Genomic DNA, 14,660 nt, shown 5'->3' with positions numbered 1-14,660 from the left:
AGGCGGTGCTGCTGGGCGGGGGAAGGAGTTCGCTAAGGGCGGGCGCGGGGCCTATCGCTCCGCCCCCCCCACCGCCCCGCCCTGCCCCTCGCTCGCTGTGCTCGCGCCGCCGCCCGTGCCCTCGGCGGGTGGTGGCCTGTGGCGAGTAACGGGCGAAGGTGCCCGGCCTCCTCCTCCCGCCGCTGGTGTATCCCTGCGGCGTATCGCACCTGCGCAGGCCCCTCAGCTTTGCGCCCTTGGGACGGCCCGGTGCGCAGTTGAAGACAGTAGGGTGCCCGGACGGGCCTTAGCGAGCGGTAAGCTGGAGGAGATTGCTCTCCGGTCTGGGAATTGTTGCTGCCGTAGCAGGTGGCAAAAAAGGCTGCTTCCGTAGTCACGGCATCCCCCGCATCTGGCACCTGCTCTCCAAACCCCTCCCGAGTCCATCAAGGGGCTCACTTGGAATAGGTTTGGGGTGTTGGTGCTGCTGGGTTCTGCTGGGGGGACGATGGGGGAGTATCACAGCTGGGAGGGTCTGGGAGAGGTTGGAAGTGTGAGCATCCCATTCCCATCCAAGTTCCAATCCTTGATGTCTTTCCAAAGGAAATAACGGTAGGGAATGCATTTTTATACCTGGAACGTCCAAGCTATGGACAAGAAGGTCAAATGCTCTCCTTCCAGAGCAGGTGGCTGGAACCCGGACAACGTGAGTGCATGCAAAACTTGTGCAGGAGCTAAAATAAGCCTGACTTCTCCTGTATCACGCTGTTGCATCTGCCTGAATCATTAAAAGGTGACCATATGGGCCCACTCATCCAGTGGACCTCCATTCTTCGTGGCCATGAGTGTTTCCTAAGGCTTGCTGCTGTTTGCATAATATTGATGCTGCCCATCGTGGGGGTAGTCGTTTTGATAGAAGAGCCTCTTAGGAAAAGAAGTGTTTCGAAAGAGGAAAGCACCCAAACCATTGTCGGGGTAGTGAACGTTCGGTAGCATGAAACCTTGACAGGGTGGCCACATGATGGCACCGCAGCCTTAAGAACTGAAGGGAAGTGCGTGCACAAGTTTACTGTCATTGTTAGGGGTCCAGCTCTTCGTCGCTAGGGCAGATCCTAAACACACTAAAAATTCTTTTGTATGCTTACTTATTTTAGAAGCACTTAATCTTCTAGGATCAGAGTGAATTGTGTGAGATAGTGCTTTTCCCATCTGTAAAAATAAACAAAACCAAATGTAATGACAACCAAAACAGCATATTTATTACTAGGTCATTAGTGACAGCAGTTAAGATCACTGGAGTTATCTTGGTGGTCCCGTGTAATTTGATGATGCTGGTTCTTAGTCGACTTGTAAAATCCTGAATTTGGCCTGCCTGCTCTTTCAGCATTATAGCAACCTGTTATGAAGAGGAATTTCTCTTCCTTTTTCATTCTTCTGCGCTATTATAAAAAAAAGGGGGGAGGCAGGGAGAGGGTCAAAAAGTCTAACACACAAAAGTTAACCAACTTTAATGGATTGTATAATACAAAATATTGTTACAATCTATGGGCAGAGTCCTTAATTGAATGCACCAGCAGTGCTACCAAATACCGTGTGTTCCATTGTCTCCTTGAGCGTGGATCACAGTTCACTCCAGTAGCTGAAATCTGGCTTGTTCTCGTTTGCTCAAGCGTGGTCCCTTCTTGGTGAAGCGATAGAAACTCTTGATAAGCTGCTGATCCACAGGGCCACCAATCTCTTAAGTTCCACCTCTTCCCTTCAAAAGCTGCTTGTTGCTTGGAGATATCCATGCTGTAGAAGAGAACACTGCAAAGGAGCAGGGCTGGTTTTTGACATGCCTCTCAGAAAGCTTGTCAGTATGCTCATGCACGTTTGGTTGTTGTACTTTGCTCCTGCAGGGCTGGTCAAGATACATAACCTGCCTGGCGTCAAAGCCCTCCAGAGGAAGTAACTTCTTAAAGGCAAGGTGTCTTAGGGGCCAAATGAAAGCTCTTGTCAAGAGCAGAATGAAATACAAAAATATTTTTATAAAGGTATTCGAGAAGGAAAAAAAAAAAGCCAACCTACCTAGAAGTTACTGCATGTAGCTTCCTAGCTCTTTAAAAAATAAATGCATATATTTGTCATTTTTTGCTGAAATTACCCAATTTTTGCTTATACTGATATAGTTAACTATTTTAAAAGCATATACAAAGTCCAGAAAGTAACTGATGCAGAGGGTCTTAAAAAAGAGTATGTAGCTGAAAATCTTGTAAATTAGAAGGTGTTGTATACTTCTGTTATACTTCCCATGTGGATGTAGTCCAAAAGTGGTGCTTAATATGACAAAACTGAATAACTTAAGTGGTTTGATAAGCAAAGATTTCCCTATTTCACTTCCTGCTTTCACAAGCACTTGGCAATGTAAAATCTCTTTGGGGCTGTTTGAAACATTTGCCTCTTTGAAAATATTATTTAAAAGGTTATCTAGAGGAGTTGGAAGACAGAAATTGCCCTGCTGGATAAGAATAGCAATCAAAAGATTCACTTTTAATTTCTTGTGTCCAGAGTTGTCCCAACCCATGTATCTTAGGGGAAATATAAGAAATGCTAGAAAGGACAACTTGGCCTAAATCAGTTAATAGCGTGATTATGGTATGATCTTAAGCACTGGAGTATCCCCATATTTATTTCATCTTTTCTATGTGTTTCAAGTGCTTTTCAGGATCTGAGCTTTAAGGGGAAGCCCAGTCATATTTGAACATCAGTCTAATTACAGAAGCTTTTGCTTTCTGTAAAACTCCTAAATGGCAGAAAAAAAACATTGTCATAGCCCCCAAATGATACCTGCTTCTAAAACAAAAAAAAGAGATGCTCTATGCCCTTGACTCTACAGAACAGTGAATATTTTTACTTATTCATATGTTTTGATAACTTAAATGTCTGTAGCATATGCTTATCTCTAAAAACATCTGGGTCAACCCTGTTCAGAAATCATTTTCACACCTCTAATGCTGTTGTGGTTTTGCAGCCATTACGACTGCATTTATTTCATATTTTAAAGTTTTTCTCTTACGTAGGCTAGAAAAATGGCAAGCAAAATCACTGCACTAAAAAGCTAAAACCCCGTTGACTTGTTGTCCACCTTTGATCTAACCTGGTTAAAGCTCCATGTGCAATACTTTATTTTTAAAATACTGTAAACACATTGATTTTTCTGATCAACAATAGTCATTATATTAGCTTTTTAGTACAAATAGCATATAAAACATCAGTTGATTAAAAGAGAGCCTTCTGAAATAACAAACTCTCAAGTCACTTACATACCAACACCTAGTAGTTAAAACTATTATGAGAAAGATCCAAGAGGTTGGTACTCAACCATACACAAAGGAAAATATAACTTGAAATTTCAGAGTCTCTTCTAAATGTATAAGATTTTCCCATGCCACTTGTAAAGATTCTGTGTCACAGACCTCAGTAATTTAGCATTTTTTACAGAGATACACAACCAGGCTAGTAAAAGATGTGACTGAGACTGAGTTTAAATGAGTGAGATATCTTGTGTAAGGTACAGTCAAGAGATGTTTCCAAAGAACCAGTGTCAATTTCTAACCTCTAGTTCACTTCAAAAAACCTGTTTATGAGCCTGCTAGCTTATGCCCTTAGCCTTTGTGTGGTTTTGGGCCCTATAGTACAAAACTATACTTCTACATTCACAAAAAAAGAGAACGCTTTTTCTTTCCCCTACAGAATGCCACGTTAGCATATCAGGGTAGCTAATTTGATACAGCCTTTTCATTTATGTACAAATAGCCAAATGTATGAGCAAATACAGGCCTTGGTAAATATGTATTCTGTGATCTTTTGCAGCTGCCTTAGAGCCAATATCCACAACAGATTCTGCAGGCTTTCATCACAGGCTTGATTTCACAAAAGTCAATTCCACTTTTTCACTGGACACAACTTACAGTGCAGCAGAAACTTCTTGTTCTCCAGTAGATTGTGTGTAGGTGGAGCTAGCCCTTTCAGCTGTGTCAACATAGAAAACGGGACAGTATTTAGAGAAGTGGAATGCAATCTGCTTTCGGAAAAAGCTACGAAGATACTTCCTAAATTTTTCTCCAGCGAAGGCATAGATCACAGGATTGATACAACAGTGGATCATTGAGATCGTTTCTGTCACTTGGGTTGCTTTGTGCAGTTGACTGCTGCCTTCACAAGTAGCGATGGAAAATGTACCTTGAAAATCACGCAAAAGAATGCAAATGTTGTATGGTGCCCAGAAAAAAAAATAGACAATCATAATGATAAAAATAAGTCTGACTGCTTTATGTTTCTTCTCATTCCTACATTGCAGTAATGTCTTTATAATTTGTGTGTAGCTGCACATCATAATTAACATTGGAATAAGAAGTCCCAGGATGTTCATTTTTAAGGTCAGGAATTGCTTCCATACACTCCTCTGCTCTGATGGATAATGAGCACTGCAAGTATAACGTGAATTTTCCTTTTGAGTTTTGTGAAATATTATCCCAGGAACAGAAGCAAAAATAGCAACAGCCCAAGTAACAGCACTGGTGAGGATGCCGTAGGTAACTGTCCTAGCTTTTAAAGCAAACACTGCATGCACTATGGCCAGATACCTGTCCAGAGTCAACAGGATTATGAAAAAGACGCCGCTGTAGAAGCCAAGGAGGTAGACACCTGAGAGAATTCTACACAGCGCCTCCCCAAAAATCCAGTCATGAACAGCGTAATAAGCCCAAAAAGGGAGAGAAAATATAAACAGCAAATCAGATATTGCCAAATTGAGCAGGTAGATGTCAGTCATACTCTTCAATCTCTTGTATTTTACCAGGATGAGGACAACGAGCATGTTGCCTGTGAGGCCAAATATCACCACCAAAGAATAAAGCGGTGGCAAAAGTTTTGCTGCAAAGTGCTTTTCCTCAGTTCCCATGCATGGAGCTGAATCGCTGTAGTCAAATTCTGTTGTCAGTGGCAAGTCGCCTAAGTCTGTGGTATGGTTTTCCATGGTGTGTTGGTCTGGAAAGGAAGAAAAGGATGTTAAACTAGGGGAAACCCCAAGCTTGGCAGTGAGGGGAATGAAACACACTGATGTCCTCCTCATCTGGAATGCTTTTTGCTGTTAAGCACATAAGCATTACTACGTCAAGGTGTGGAAGAGAATGAAATTGCAGAGCTCCCAGGAAACCCATCTATATACCTATGAAGTCACACTGCTGCATGTTGGAAGTGTGCTGCTGCGTGTCATTTCCTAGGTGTGTGCTGTCTGGTGCATTTTTCCTCCTCAGTAGAGCCTGTCAGCTGCCTGACCCAGCCAGAAGCAGAGGAATGATGAATTTAATCCGTGGGTAGCTGGGGGCTGTTGTGCTCAGCAGTGGCTTTCCAAAGGGGCGGAGTGAGCCAGCATGGCAGCAACAGGAAAGCACAGCAGCTGGCATGCAGAGCATAGCCGTGCTCCTCCTTGGGACCTGGCCACCTTCTCGTCGTGCCAGCCCGTCTTCTAGCCCTCACCCAAGGAGGACCAGGCACTGGCAAGGTGTAAACCGGTGCCTGCAAAGGCCCTGTGACGTGGGTGAAACAGAACTGACTGCCGCTTGTTCAGGTTGTTTGTGACTTCCCGGGAGCCTTAATGCCTGTGGGAATCGGGTCACTGGGGGTGTAGAAATGACCTTTGCGCGGTACTAAACATACCCACCTGGTGGACCTGCTGTCCTGGGTGTTGCAGAGCAGCAAGTCGGCAGCGTTGGTCTGGGTTAAAATGGCAAACGCTGTGTCCTTTACAGGGTCTGGGTCAGGCGTAGGTCATGGAAGTGTGCTGGTCTTAGGTCGGTCTGGAATGAAGACGGCGTACAGTCCTGTGGAAAGAACAGGTAGGCAAACACCTTGGCAAACGGCATCAGAGATGACGGTTGCTATCAGCATAGCCTATAACAGCTGTATCTGTTGTGGCACCTTCCTGTCAATTGGAAGACCTGCCCAGTGCTCAGGGATGAAGGAAGTTTTGATTCCTTGTTCTAGTAGCTGTTTAGCAGCTGTGATTCAGGAGCTCCAAAGCTGAGATGGGCTAAAGTGTCTTGGAGGGGGTGCAGAGGCAAAAGGCGGATACAGCCATCGCTCTGTGTGTGCACTAACAGTTCTTCATGTGTAGTGGTTGTTTGATATCGTCCTTCATCCTTTGCTAGTCAGTGTTTCCAGTGAGGTGACACAGTACCTGAGGGAGTGCAGGGGTTGCCCAAACTCTCTGTCCCTCCAGTTTTGGTTTGGGGAATGTTGGAGGGAGTGGGCTTCCCTTGCAAGAAGGAGTCGCGGCCTGGGAGGTAAGTGTGCAGCAGAGCTGTGAAAGTCCTCAGGCAAGTTCTGTTGTAGTGGGAGCAGGTAAAGGCTTGCGACTTTGATGTCAGCCCTTCCTGTCGCCTCCCCCTGTTCCAAGTCCCTGGTAGGACTGCAAGCCAGATGCAGAAGCATAGCTTTGTGTAATTTGGTCTCTGGAAAGTTGAGGAGAACTGTCTTCTCACAGACCCCCAGAGAAAATGGAAGAATCCCTGTGTCCCCCATGACAAGCTGGGAAGAGGATTTTGTGAAGACGGGTGTCAGAGGGACCAAATGTGCTTCCTGGTCACTTAGTGGGGAAGTGAAATCGATGCGCTTGGTAGGCACTCAAACAGAGCTATTTGCTGTCTGGTGAAAGGGCTGCTCTTTCTTCCTGTGTCATTATGACTGGTTTTGTCAGGCACTTCATGGCAGATCGGTGGCTGTTCGTAGCAGGTTGATGGTTTTGAAATCTGCATTTTCCTGGCCATTTGATGCCTGTTCTCTTGACAAAGGCAGCAGACTGCTTCTGACACAAAAGGCTTCAGGTAGTGTGTCTGCCCCAACTTGCTCTGGGCTCCCTGACCACTCATGTAGTGCAGCAACGTTTGCTCCTTTCCTGCTTACAGCCCCACCATGCACTTTTTTCAATGGCAAGGTCTATGCTGTGTGATTGCAGATGTCTGTTGCAGAGACCACATTCTCAAACCCACCACTTCATTCTCTCTGCACTTGAGTTCTGCTAGACTAAATGTAACTGGAGAAACTCAGCCTGTGGCTGGAGTGACACAGGGTCACGCTGCCCATCTGCTTCTTAGTAGAAGCTCGTAGTGGTCCATTCTGATTTATAGCCTGTGAAATCCCTGAAGTGTCTTAAGCTTGAGTCTCTCTGGACAAAACTGTTCAGGTGAAAAGACTATTTTCTGCCCTAAGCACAGATTGCTCAAAATGCTAATGTCCTCATCTCAACTTGTGTCAAATTGGTTAACTTAGCTAAACCTAAGCTGAGGTCTTGGGGAAGAGACTGTTTGCTAGGTCTTTGACTGCTTTCCTGTGACCTTAAAAATGAGGATCTGAGTCTCTCCTGAGCTGCTGCTGAGGTTCTTACGCTGCACAGTGAAATACAAATCTGCCCAAAAAGGAGGAATCTTTATTGGAGCAAAATCTGCACCTTGTAAACAACAAGAGGTGCTGCTTTTGCAAACCTTTTTCCCGCCCCCTCCCCAGGTTCTTCCTGAGTCTGGCTGTCAACTCTGTTCCTAACAGTATCAAGAATGAGAACATCCATGTTCAGACGTTACTTTGGCATGTTGAGTATGGCATGAAGTTTTCTTCTGGAGAATGAGGAATAAGAGAAAATTGGCAAGTTTTAACAGTTTGGGTCTCAGCTTTGCCTAGATACAATTTCTTGGGGAGAAGATAAGTGCTGTCAAAATCCTCAAAGACCAGCTTTCAGGAAGCTCTGGCAATGTCTGTGAAACAGGTTTTTTCCACAGCTGTACTAACTACGTAGTTATTACAATACTGAGATAAAGGTTTTGTTGGTAAAGGAAGTGGCTGTGGCTCAGGTGTATTGACAGTAAATAAGTTGGGTTTAAAGTATCTAAGGGTTTATATTTCTTAAGTACTTTCAGCAACTCTTAGAAAAAAAAGCACCTTTATAAAACACTTTGGGTTTTTTACCATTTTTGGTTTTACACCTTTATAAAACACATATGTCCAAAACATTAACTTCTTTATTTCAGAACATGACAAGACTTGGGCACTGCGCAAATATTTAATATTCCCTTCAGCTAGATCTGCTAGATCTATGTTGCATGCCCTGACGGTACAAGTCCCTGATACTGCTTATAGCTAAATATCCCCATTTCGCATGTGTCAGTCAGCCATGCTGTATACTGGGATTATGGGATGAGGGACTGGCTGCAACACGGTGCCAGACCCAGCACATCCTGTCTTGATCATTTTGCACCTGCGTGATGCTCATGCATAAACATGGGTATGAAAAACACTTGGGTCGTAAACCCAGAGTGGGATTTTATGAGTATGTGATTGGTAGAATTCATGCAAATATTATTGCAAAATGCTGCCTCAATATTATTGTGGTAATTCTTTTCATCACAGCCCCTTCTTCTATTAACTGCTATTTCAGTGCCTTTGCTCCTTTTCCTCTGCTGCCTTGGAATGACAACTACCTCTTCCCTGCATCTTATTTTCTTCCTTTCAACCCTTTTTGCATGCTTAAATTGTGGTCTCCCTTCTGAGCGGTTCTTTCCGCTAACTGAGCCCCATTTCTCTAGGCTAGCCTTTGCTTCAGAAGCCTCTCTCTGCAAAAGTATTTACTACCCTGAATTGTGTATAGTATCCAGCACATGCTGACTATGGAAACTACAGATACTAATTTGGAAACCAGAAGAAGGAATTGTAAGTGTTTTTCTGCTTTATCCTATAATCTCACTGTTTTAGGAAACAGTGTTGGCCACTGGCTAGAATGCTTCACTGGGTTAATCGACCTGGGTTGTTTACCTAATTAGGGATATCTGACTGGGCTTATGTTTCCTGGTCTTTAGGAAAAAAACCCCAAAGATAATCCTGGAAGATCTCTGAAGAAAGAGTATTTAAAAAAGAGGTCTATATTATTTTGAATACAGTTCAGATAAATGCAGTTATTTCTAGAAATCTGCAATCTGCTATACAAATTCTGTTGCTCTGGTTGAGACTAGCAGTCATGCAGTTTTCAAGAGAAAAGCTCTCCATAGAAAAGCTGATCAAACTCATGTCACTGTTTCATGCTGAGTTTCAGGTCATAGCTCTCTATTTTTAAAGAGGCAAAGATTTTATTAAAGTCAGTTTCAGTTCATTTGCACCGTGCTGTAAAATGGTAATAATTAAAAAGGTGTAGTAAATGGAGGCAAAGTGCTAAACTATGCTGTGTGTAAACAGGTTCCAGGAGACAGAGTGTTTAAAATACAGTATCAGATTTTCTGTGAGAATAAGTATTCTTCACTCAAATAAGCTGTTTTGTCTTTGCAGTAACAGTTTTAAAATCCAGATTTCCATCATTGTATATCATCTTTAGAGAAAAAATTAGAGGCATACTCCATTATATTTCTTACTCCAATCAATCTCTAGAGATTTATTCCTTTGCTTACCTGGATCCTCTGCTCAAGTCTTCTAGTGGTTCTGTCCTTTAAAAATAGTGTATTCCATTTAAGATATCCTATTCATTTCCCCAGGGTGATTTTTAAAGATGAGTACACTGGCAAGATTCCACAAATATTTTTCACCTCACGCATTAGGCTACCTAAGCAACTACTAAATGTTAAAAAAAAAAAAAAAAGCAAGCAGCAAAGATGACTTGACTTACCATGTATCTTACAGTGCAAGTGATGGCTTGGATTATTACATCAAGAGTAACACTAAACCGATTTGTCAGTCACAAGAAGAAGGTCTAAACCACCTCTTCCTGCATGAAGAAGGATGTATCAGTTTGAAAACTTCTAGCAAACAAATCTGTTTTCATTTTAAAAAAATCAAGGAGCAGTTCTCTTTTTTCTAAAAATGGGTTATCAGATGTTACTTTTCTAACTCTGCGAGATGTGCAGAGATGTTGAAATTGTGGAGGATCCTCCTAAGGTCTGAACTCAAGGTTTCACAACCCACAGCTGTAGTTGTAGAAGAACATTTTTAGATAGTTGTTTTCTCTTTTTCATTTAGCTAACCTCTTTGAATCAAGAACAGTTTACATGAGGTTCATCCCTTTACATTTTTCTATCATTAAATTTCTTTTATGGTTTTTGTCCCTGAACAAGAAGTGGAGCTTCTAAATAAAGCTTACACTTTTATTCAGAATTACCTGCACTTTCTGTTGGCTTGCTCTGAGTTGCAGTCCTTATATTTTAGGAGATTTGATTGATTCTATTTTTCTCTAACTTGGTCTTTGTGTTTTTTATTTTAATCCTTCTCATAAGACAATGACTTAATCTATATAGTGAGTCTGACCTTCTTTTAAAACAACACTATTACTTACTTTTTGGAAGTAAGCTTCAGAAGAGCCTGATAGAATCTGATTTCTTATCAACTTATTTCCTTGTGGCTGATTCCTGTGACTTTTAGAGTTCAACTGAAGCTGCACTGTGAGCAGCTTTTTAGCTCCTTCTTAGACATCAAAGAAACCACACAGGAGGTAGGAAAGGTACAGAGGAAGCAAGAAAGAGATGGTGCCTAATCAGATCCCTAAGAACCCCTGAGAGAGAAGCCCTGAGAAGATACCTAATAAAGTGCAACCCCCTGCCTCCCCTTGACATCTCTTTGGAGGGTTCTGGAGTATCTCATACTATCGACCTAGTGAAGGCACTAAAGGGATGTCTTTATTGCACTCAGTCCTTAGTATCCTTAAAAGATTTTAAAAGGCCAAAAGCCCAATGGAGATACCTTGCTTTGAATGCTGTCATTCCTTAATGGAAGTGAAGAGAATCACAACTTCTGAGTTACATCTCAGATCTGGGGGGAGACAGTAAAAAGCGAAAAGCTCAGCCTGTTTTCCTTGTCAACGCTTCTTAATATGAGGGATTAATTAATTATGAGGTCTTTATCCCATAGGATCAATAGATTTTTCTCTTCCTTTCCTAATCAGCTGTTCCAATGAGTTCTCAAAGGGCTGGGATCTCAGCGTCAAAATTAATGGCCACTGTAGGGTATTCTAAGGGTATGTTCACACTACCTTACTTGGACTATATTAGACCCTCTATACAGTCAGTGGAAAGACCTGCTTTAAAAATGTTTCCACTACATCTAAACCAAGCTCCTAATTGCTGCCAAACTTTGCTGACAAAAACCTGCACTTTTATAATGAATTCTTATAATTCTCAAACAAGGTATTGTATCAAATTAATTTTTTAATGTACGAGTCCTAAACAGTCTACATATTGAAATTAACAGACATTTTAAAGATTTCTGTCTGAAGCCTGCTTCATTGTTCACTGTTTGTTACATGTTACTGAACCTACTGGAGACTCTAAAACCTTTCACAATCTCATACTGTATGAACAGGGGAGGCAGTCTCAAACCTTTTGTTGGACTTACCCATTTTTCATCAAGCTTTTGATTCTGAAATATGCTCTCACAAAACTGGTCTCAAACATTTGAACTAACAACAACAACTTAAAGCTAAGACCTGTGGTAGGCTGGTCTTCAGAAATAGTCCCTTGTTCCCACAGATTTCATTGGCTTTACTAATCTGTTTCATTTTGTTGCTTATAGCTTTTTATTCTCATAGCTCAGTCTGATCAGCAAGTGTAGCTGGGTTATTTCATTTACTGATCAGCACCATGAGATTGCAGAGAGTGTTGCATGCCAACAGAGGGCCTCTGCCACTCATGGTTATAGCTCCTGACGAAGGGGAATGGTTTTGGTCTGCTCGCCAGCTGGGTCTCACACCTGGGTGGCAGACTCCCCACAGAGAGTGTGAATACCTATGACACTTGGCAGCCCAAATACAGGGACACACTCTGGCAGCAAGCACCTGGACTGTGACTTTACTATCAGCACCTACACGACATGTTCAATTAGCTCTACACCAGTGACTGATTATGATTCATCTTCGTAGTAATCAGGCCATCACACTAAAGTATCCAGTATCTAAGTGATATGGCACTCCCACAAGGAGATGTCATCATTTGTGTGAAGTCTACACCAGTACTGAAATGTCTACTAGAACACATACCAGATGCTGACATACCAGTGTGACATATAAATGTCATCAGCAGAATTATGGGTACAGAAATTTGAAAATGCAACTAACAGTTTCCATTCAATTTATTACAAATTTGCACCACCTGAAGAAGAAAGACTGGGAAAAAAAAGGTCTAGGACAGAATGGCAGATACCTATCTCACAGTATGATAGTGCACAACACTCTTATCAAAGTCTATAACTACAGCAAAGCAGATCATCCTTGTCATCTGGAGAAGAGGTCTAATGAAGACATGTGAGCACACACTGGATGCATTTCTTTTTCCATTGGTTCCCCCAATTATATCTCATTTTGTTACTTGTGATATTCACAAAATCCATGTCCAAATTAGGTTAGTATTAGCATATACTTTATTTCATCAGTAATACTTAAATGTCTTTGTTTTGAAGAGGCTGAAAAAAGACATCCATCTAAAACTACTTTGTTGCTTAGGATTTTTTTTCTTATCGGCCTTTTCTTTCAGGCTCTGAGTTCTTGTGACTATCTGGTTTAACACTACTTCTTCATGTGGTTGTTTACTGGCAGTAAGATGGGGGGGGTTCCCCCTATTCTTCTGTTTTCTGTTTGTTTCTGTCTTGTAAATCTTGCACGTACATAATTATCCATTGCAGCTCATATTAATTCCATTGTCATGGTATGATTTTTGTTTTGGCTTTCCCCAAGCTACTCTTACTGAACTAACAGTGTTTCCTCATGCAGCAAGGAGAAAGAGAGTGTTGCTTCCTTCTACCATTTTTATCCAGGTTTCTGATGTATGCTGCCCTGTTTTATATATAAGGGGTTATCATAGTACAACCAATTTTATTTTGGGGCCATAGCTGTGCATTTCACAGATTTTCTCAGAATCTCATTTTTACATAGGCCTTTAATTCTCATACTCTCTTTTCAGGTACATTTATAGTACATAAATTCTAGGTCTAGAAGTGCTGTTTGGGGCTGTCTCAACTGTGAATCGAAAATGCTCCTCAGTGTAAATCCTGGACCTTTGATCAGGCAGGCTGGGAAAATCACACACCAAATTTCTTCCCAGTGGACACTAGGTCATAGAAAGGATGGATAGACAGAGTCTGTGCAATGATAAGGTATGTGCCAAGACCCAGGAACCAGAAAGTACTTTTGGGTGCCAAAGATCAGATGTAGTCTACAACGGTCCATACCTCACGATAGCGTCCCTGCAAGTTATGTGCAAATGGCTCCTTCACTTCCATCTACTTGGTTTCCATTCCATTCAAAAAGTCTGGTATCAGGGTAGGTTGTGTTGTTAGTGTCGTATGGTTAGCATCCTACTGGCACAACCTTGTAGACAGTTCTGCAAAGCTGATCGTCACTTGAAGGTTTGTGCAGTTTTGCACATTGGCCTGTGTATCTGATAATGCTGCCCTCCTCCAGTTCAGTGTTGTGGCCCCACCTTCCCAGGATCAGTCATTTCAGACTTCAAACACTCAAACCAAGATTACACTCACTGTCACAGGAATTACAAAACTGCTTGGCAGTTATGCAAACTTATATAGCATTTCTTTTCCCTACCATTCCATTTTCTGAATGAAGTACAGCTCCTAATAGGCAAGTGTCACCAGAATATGGGTACAAAGCAATGCCTTCACCCCTTATTTCTAGACAAACATCCTTCTTTGTTTTTGCCTGATTGCTATTGATATTCTAAGTGTGCCAGAATTTACTGGTTTAGTTGTTTCCTCTGCTAGCTTAATTTTTTTTATTACTATACTAAGGTGTAATGCTTCTAAGGCCACAGTAGCCACTAGGAGAAGGCCAGTAGGCATCAGCAGTTGGAAACAGCAGCAAAATTAAACTTCAGGATGAGCAGTATCTTCCTGTTGTGCCATGTAACCTGGTCAGCATTATGTCATTCTCCTGGCACTTCATTTCTTTGTTTTTTGTTAACTGGAACAAGATATCATGTAAATTTGCCCATATGTTCTTTGTATTTATCCCTTTTGTAATTTTCACTGGAAGGAGTGATACTTATTTTGGAACTTCATAACTGAAAGTCTCTCTTACTCACCTAAATCTTTTAACATTCTGCTTAAAGTATTTATCTTTGATCTTCCCATTACTCTGCCTATTACTTATTAGCCTCTGTTAAAGCTAATAAAGTCATTCATTTTTTACCACTACTTTTTCCTATTTATCCATTTTCATCTACTCTTCCTTTATACTCCATTTACCTTTATCTTATCTAAAGTATGTACACATAAGGCCACAGTTGGGTTAACAAACAAGAAAGTCTTAGGACAGGAACATCCCTATGCACTGGTTACCAGAAGTTTCACTATTTCTGTTTGTCCATTATATACTAACCACTGACAAACGAATGGCAGTGGTTATAAATCTGGTGGTTGGTTGTGAGTACTGCTCAGCACTCACCAATACCATATATGCAGTTTAGCTACATTTCCTTTGCCCTTAGGAAGTCTGCCTGACAGTCAGCAGAGTTATCTTTTGCTGTGTGGGGCATTCCTCCCCACATGCTTCTGAACACGTGGCAGTAACAGGAAGGTCGGACTCCGTCCTGTTCTGTGCACAAACTAAACTGTTTGGTTTGTTTCGGGGCTGTGCATAGATATTTGTCGAGGGCCCATGGGCATTC

At 41.9% G+C, this 14,660-nt stretch overlaps 1 protein-coding gene across 3 annotated transcripts; it reads right to left on the bottom strand.

Moving 5' to 3' along the window:
* Nucleotides 1-1,461: 1,461 nt before the first annotated feature.
* LOC128145159 (C-C chemokine receptor type 5-like) lies at nt 1,462-9,805 on the bottom strand. 3 transcript variants are annotated; one of them, XM_052794885.1, is made up of 3 exons: nt 9,665-9,805; nt 5,684-5,843; nt 1,462-5,007 (listed from the first exon to the last, which is right to left on the bottom strand). In XM_052794885.1, the coding sequence occupies exon 3, from the start codon at nt 4,994-4,996 to the stop codon at nt 3,926-3,928; it is 1,071 nt and encodes a 356-aa protein (XP_052650845.1). In that variant the 5' UTR covers nt 4,997-5,007; nt 5,684-5,843; nt 9,665-9,805; the 3' UTR covers nt 1,462-3,925. The 3 variants fall into 3 exon arrangements, with proteins under 3 accessions (XP_052650845.1, XP_052650857.1, XP_052650835.1); XM_052794897.1 differs by lacking the exon at nt 9,665-9,805 and adding an exon at nt 9,450-9,638; XM_052794875.1 differs by lacking the exon at nt 9,665-9,805 and having other exon boundaries at nt 5,684-7,357.
* Between the last annotated feature and the right edge of the window lie 4,855 nt (nt 9,806-14,660).

The sequence above is a fragment of the Harpia harpyja genome, chromosome 1, assembly GCF_026419915.1.
Source record: "Harpia harpyja isolate bHarHar1 chromosome 1, bHarHar1 primary haplotype, whole genome shotgun sequence".
Classification (NCBI taxonomy): Eukaryota; Metazoa; Chordata; class Aves; order Accipitriformes; family Accipitridae; genus Harpia; species Harpia harpyja.
This window is presented reverse-complemented; position numbering and strand designations above follow the sequence as displayed.

Bases quoted from the DNA above. Each gene is read 5' to 3' on its own strand.
- LOC128145159 (XM_052794885.1), bottom strand. From the start codon at position 4,996: ATGGAAAACCATACCACAGACTTAGGCGACTTGCCACTGACAACAGAA.